General features: G+C 36.2%; 1 protein-coding gene across 1 annotated transcript; it reads right to left on the minus strand.

Moving 5' to 3' along the window:
- Window positions 1–1,933: 1,933 nt before the first annotated feature.
- LOC111801468 (serine carboxypeptidase-like 27) lies at window positions 1,934–6,080 on the minus strand. Its single transcript, XM_023685479.2, has 9 exons — window positions 5,027–6,080; window positions 4,846–4,941; window positions 4,642–4,734; window positions 4,468–4,553; window positions 4,107–4,367; window positions 3,886–4,013; window positions 3,707–3,802; window positions 2,438–2,543; window positions 1,934–2,325 (listed from the first exon to the last, which is right to left on the minus strand). Exons 1-9 carry the CDS (start codon window positions 5,385–5,387, stop codon window positions 2,185–2,187), a joined length of 1,368 nt encoding a protein of 455 aa, XP_023541247.1. The 5' UTR covers window positions 5,388–6,080; the 3' UTR covers window positions 1,934–2,184.
- Between the last annotated feature and the right edge of the window lie 357 nt (window positions 6,081–6,437).

The raw sequence follows: 6,437 nt of genomic DNA on the forward strand, positions 1-6,437 counted from the left end.
AGAAATAATAATAAAAAATAAAAAGTCATAAAAAAGTGGTCATTAGTCTATATTTTATTATTATATCACTTTCACTTTCTCTCCCTTCATTAAAAAAAATAATGTTAAAAAAAGTCAAAATTTTTATTTATTGTATAAAAAATAAATAAAAATTCATAAAGTTTAAGATTTTAAATATAAATATTCGTTTAATTATTAAATAATAGATATAATTAAAATTTTATCAATTGTAAAATAATTATAATTGGATTATTGTACTAATTATTTGTTTATCTAATTTTATTAAGTTTATTTATTTGAGGATACTTATTAAAATTAATTTCTAAATAAATTAAAAAATCTAACCTTTAAGATTTAAATTATTTTAATAATTTGACTTAATTAATTAATGTAATAAAACCGTTGGAAATAGTTATATTATTTATATAAATTAAATTTGCATTCAGATATTCTCTTAAAAATAAATTAAAAAAATATTTTAGAATTTTTTCTATATTAAATAAATAGAAAAGGATATAATAATAATTTTTAGAAATTTGTAGAATAAAATGACCAATTATGGAAAGATAGTTTTAATGAAATGATTTAGAATCGATCTGGAACAATCTTTAATATATGATAAATGCTTGTTCGTGATTTTCAATAAAATGTATTTAATTTAAAAATGAAAAAGACCGAGCATTAACATGAAATTAATTCTATATGGATTTTCAGTATAACGACCTAAAATAAGTATTATTGATGTGATTTGAACGCAATTCGAATCGAAGAATTTGTAAAATACCTAATGTGTATTGAAAAGAATTTGTAAACCCTGAACCCCGAGCCTGACCTAGTAAAGAGGACATTTTCAACCGTGACCGAGTTAGCTCGTGATTATGGTGTGGTCCAAATTTATTTCGTTTCCGATGTCTTAAATGAGGGCTATGCGTAGCTATAGGCATTGGTGCACTCTTTTGTCATATGGCTGTTTGCAATAGAAAAGAGGCAATTGAATTGTACGGCCAATGTTTTGTTTGACTTTTTTTTTTTTTTTTTCCTTAAATTATTAGTTATTTGCTTGTAATTTAAGTTGATATTTAGTCATATTTGATGTGGAGAAAAATAATTTTGTTTTATTTAATAAAATTTAGAATAAATAAATAATTTTTCTAATTTTGAAAAAAAAAAAATATTTTTCTTTGTTTCTAGACCGAATCTACCGTCTTTAGGTCATGGGCCTAATGAGTCGACCACCTTACTTCTTCCTCGTCTTTTTTTTTTTTTTTCACTATTCCTATGCTCAGGGTTGCTTAGCCCGTCAATTGAAGGTTCAAAATTGTGAGGTCCCACATTGAGGTAAAATCGGAAAGGAAAAGCTCAAAAAGGACAATATCTATTAGCGGTGGATTTGGACTATTACAAAAGCAGACCCTATAGTTACAAAAGCAGACCCCATACCATAAGAACGTCTGGCATAAATCCCCTTAGAGACAGTTGATTCAGTCAACTCGTGCACAACAATGATTAAGTCTATAAAGTCCGACTATCAAATAGATGTGTATTATAAAATTTAAACCAACCCTCTCGGGTTTTTGTTTTTTCAACATAGAGAATACAAGAATTTGAACTTCTAATCCCTTAATCGATGATATATTTCTTAACTAATTGAACTATGTTTAAATTCACACTTCAAGATCCAGATCATAACGTCACTCAGCCACCTCGAGTTTCGAGTTTAGATAAATAAAGGAAATCCTTTCCTTTCCCTCGTTTTCCTCTAGAAGCAGCTCAACAAAAAACCTCCATCATTTTCGGAAGGTTCGGGTCCATAACGCGCTGCATTTTTTAACTGAAACCGAAATCCCGATCGTCTTCTCTTTACTAATAAAGTGATCAATATGACTGATCAACATTCTGCAGACATTCAATCCTGTCCAGAAAATCAAGATCATGGCAAAAGCTCTGAAAGTGAGACTTTGTTATTCCACAAACAAATCAAATGATGTTCCATTGTCTGCTGAATGGCAATACATTAGCTGAACTTTTTCTTCATAAGACATATCAGAATATAAAGAATGATGATATTTGAAGCTAAGAATAACAGCACTCGAGATGAATGCTTCCCGATCGGTCTTTTCCCGAGATCTTCTGTACATAAACTGTCCTATTCTTCTTTAGATGTAAATATGATTACAATCGTCTTCAACGTGGAAGGGGCTTGTTCTCCAAGAATGATCGGAAAAGAATGAAAGCTTCACGAGGACGGTGGAGCGGAACCTCATGGCCCGCTCCAGCCACGGTAACGAACGTCAGCCCTTTGTATATTTGGCACCATCCACCTACCTGTATCGTCGTAGAATTAGCTCGTAAGACGTATGCAAAGCTAACTGTTATAGTAACAGTGCTTCAAGTTCAGTCTATCAATCAACAAATGTTTGTTGTTGAAAGAACTAACCTTTCCATGGTCGTACCAAGGATACCAGTTGCTTAGAGTTGGGAGTTTTAAAGCATCGATAGAGTATCGCGTTGCTGTCACGGGAACCACTGAATCGGTGTCTCCGCTGAAAGGGAAAGTGTCATCAGGATCAGCAGAATGGAAGAATAAGAACTGAAGCCCAGACAATTATGTTTTGTATGGAGGAACAAAAAGTAAAGGATTTTACAAGTAGAAGAGATCGACACGTCGTTTCGACTCAATGGAGGTGAACTGTGAGGTTCCATATTAGTTGGAGAGGGGAACGAAACATTCCTTATAAAGGTGTGGAAACCTTTCTCTAATAGACGCGTTTTAAAAACCGTGAGCTCAGGCCAAAGAAGACAATGTTTGCTAGAAGTGGGTTGGGCTGTTACAAATGGTATTAGAGTCGGACGCTGGACAGTGTGTCAGTGAGGATGTTGGCCCCAAGGGGGTGGATTGTGAGGTCCCATATCGGTTGAAGAGGGAAACAAAGCATTCCTTATAAGGGTGTGGAAACCTCTCCCTAGTAGACGCGTTTTAAAATCGTGAGGCTAATGGCGATACGTAACGGGCTAAAATTGACAATATTTGCTAGCGGTGGGCTTAGATTGTTATAAATAGTATTAGAACCAGACACCAGGCGGTATATTAGCGAGGACGTTGGGCCTCCAAGGAAGTGGATTGTGAGGTCCCACATCGGTTGGGAAGGGGAACAAAGCATTCCTTATAAAGGTGTGAAAACCTCTCCCTAGTAGACGTGTTTTAAAAACCATGAGGCTGACGGCAGTACGTAATGGGCCAAAACGGACAATATTTGCTAGTGGTGGGCTTGGGTTCTTACAAATGGTATCAGAGCCATACACCGGGCGGTGTGCTAGCTAGGACACTGAGCCCCCAAGGAGGGTGGATTGTGAGGTCTCACATCGGTTGGAGAGGTAGACAAAGCATTCCTTATAAGAGTGTGGAAACCTCTCCCTAGTAGACGCGTTTTAAGAACTGTGAGACTGACGGCGATACGTAACAAGCCAAAGCAGACAATACTTGCTAGCGATGGACTTGGGCTGTTACATGAACCATCAGATAAACTTCTTTTAACCGCCTAAACTTATCCGCTTTTAGTATTTTATTTAATATTTTTCTTAATTAAGGATCGCTCCTTCTAATCTCATAAGACAACCACTTATAAGCCGACACTTGGACGTTCGGAAATGTGTATCAGGTTAGGCCTAAGCTATACCAGGTAATGGATGAAGAGAAATGGACTACCTGAATACCCAAATTCTGATACCAGCAGCAATCAATTCTTGATATATAGGAAGCATAGAGAGAGGAGAATCATCCCAGTAGCTTCCCACAAGATCACTGTAAAGGCAAAAGGCAAGAATTCAGAAGACCATGCAAGCGCCCAAATAACGAGCTACCTCAAATATGCCATAAAAACAAACCTGCATGTACTCCATGGATAAGTTATCCCAGTTACATTAGCATGGAATGCCTTCTGAACATCGGGGTGATTAAAGTACACGACAGAGTACCTCTCGGTACAGGGATCGTAGGCTCTCGACATCCATGGCTGAATTTAACGAAAAAACTCCCTCAACGTTACAAAAAACCGAATCAAATATAGATTTTTTGCAAAAACTGACAGAATGTTGAATGTACTTACATAATGACCCCTTAGGTTATGTCTCAACGATGCAGTACCGTTGCACGGACGAGTGTAAATGCTATATGGATCGATATTTCCTTGCTCAAACTCTGCAACTGATAGAGCTTTCTTGCATTCGACTGACGGGTGCTGAGAGGATCCGAAATCACAAGCATGTCGCAGCAGTCGGTACGTAGAATCGGATATCAGACCGTGAGTCCACCAGTACTCAAACGTGCCAACGTAATCGTGATAGTCGTCGGTAACAGCATTCCCTACCTAAACAAGAGAATCAAAGCAGGAAGATAATTCGCCATCGAGCAATAGTTCGATTAAAATAAACATATGAACGACAACATTATCGACTCTAATTCATTACCATAAATCCCTTGAAGTTTATGACTGGATTCTGAATTCCCTTATTTCGTTCATAAATCAACTGTGATAGCTGAGGAACATAGTGACCTGAAACCGAACACGGGTTCATGCCATTATATCGAGTTTCGACTAGACATTAGTTCTTGAAAGTAGATGACACAGAGAAACTTGAAACCTGCATAACTCTCTCCAGCAATGTAGAAATCTCTGTGCTTATACTGAGGAAACCTTTCAAACCAATTCACTAAAAATCTATATGCATCTTCAGCTGAAAGTTCACAACAACAAAACATCCTTAAATGTCTCAACATTTCATTGTTTATCGTTTCGTTACGTGTCACGAACCAGACCGTGTTAATCCATAATATCAGTAGAATACCTGTTTTCCGGTCACCTGCAGTGTACAAATCCGAGGTAGTATTCGAGTACGAAAAGCCAACACCAGCAGGGGATTCAAGGAACAGCAAATTTGCCACTGCAATGGATAAGATAAGATGAGACAACATGAACTGTTAGAAGAAAACTAGATTAGGAAAACCAAACAAGCTAGACACACATACAATTGTTCCAAGCATATGGATTCAAGTACAGAGTCCTCCCATCTGGCTTAATCCGGAAAGGACCAATTTCTTCAGCTGCTCCATAAGCAACAGAAGAGCAACCAGGGCCACCATTCAGCCACAATACAAGAGGTCTCGACTTCGGTACACGGCTCGTCGGCGTCTCGGTCAGCCAATAAAACAATGCCCTCCCAGCTTGTTTATCTACAGTAACATAACCAGAATACTGGGCAAAGTCCACATTCTTTGGCTGCCCTGGCAATTGGGTTATCCTATCTCTTTCTTGCTCAGAAATATAAGATCCATGGGAGATTCCCACCAAAATGAGAACAAAAAACAGATAGAATAACGAATTACTCATTGCTAGAATTGGGATCTTGAGATTGAGAAAGAAAAAACAACTCAAAAACTCAGATCCCAGAATAACTCAAAGAATTGATCCTAGAGAAGACACGAACATAGAGACAGAACAGTAGCAATGGTTGAAATTCGTGCAGATATTTCATTAAAACATGGTCAGCATTGGTCTGAAAGTGATTCAATGTACGTAATGATATGAACAGTGAAGAACGAGCGATTGTCGAGTGTTTTTCATTATCAAATCGTCTATTACTGGATTAAATTTTGACAGATTCAGCACATGGGGTTGCTATTAAAACTCTCAAACTTCAGCACCAATGAAATTGACTCACGAATTCAATTCTAACGAACACATAGAACAAAAAAATAGAAAAGAATTCAAAAGAATCTGTTGACTCATTGGCTTAAAAGATGCGTGCGGTGAGATCTTGAAGTACAGGGGTTAACAGTGAGTGGTTGGATTACTAAAAAGAATTATGAACGGTAAAAGGAATGGTATGAAAAACGAAAAGAATCGAAAAATCAAAAGAGGCAAAAAGGAGAAAACAACAAAAGTACTCTATCGGCTGCTTCCGCCAGTGTATTCTGTAATGTACTGAAGCCGCAGCGGCTGCAGCGGCGGTGGCGGTGGCAGTGGGTAGGTGGTCCATTGAAAATTGCCCCAAGGATTGAGGACTTCCGAGGAATGGCTACTCTTCCCTTCCGAGGAATTGCTACTCTTCCCGTTTACTACTCGTTTACTACTGTTACTAGATATTGTTAGTCTAAAAACAATTTTCCACACCCTTATAAATAATGTCTGTTCTTCCCAATAACTATTGGTAATATTTTTATTTTTAAAAAAATTTAAAAATATTATTACATTTATTTTAGATATAAATAATTATGTATTTTTAAAACTAAAATTAACATTTTTATTTTTTATATATTACAATATTTTGAAATACAACAATAAGAGTAAATTTTTTAAATATTTGAAAATTTTATTTCGATTAATGTAGCGAAAATTTATATAATAAACTTACAATTTAATTTAAAAATATATATAATA

The sequence above is a fragment of the Cucurbita pepo genome, chromosome 9 (genome assembly GCF_057944985.1).
Source record: "Cucurbita pepo subsp. pepo isolate OVF chromosome 9, ASM5794498v1, whole genome shotgun sequence".
Lineage (NCBI taxonomy): Eukaryota > Viridiplantae > Streptophyta > Magnoliopsida > Cucurbitales > Cucurbitaceae > Cucurbita > Cucurbita pepo.

Coding starts and splice junctions, on each gene's coding strand:
- LOC111801468 (XM_023685479.2), bottom strand. CDS start 5,387: ATGAGTAATTCGTTATTCTATCTGTTTTTTGTTCTCATTTTGGTGGGA. Junction 4,735..4,845: donor TGCAGGTGACCGGAAAACAG/GTATTCTACTGA, acceptor GTGAACTTTCAG/CTGAAGATGCATATAGATTT. Junction 3,803..3,885: donor TATCCATGGAGTACATGCAG/GTTTGTTTTTAT, acceptor TTGCCTTTACAG/TGATCTTGTGGGAAGCTACT.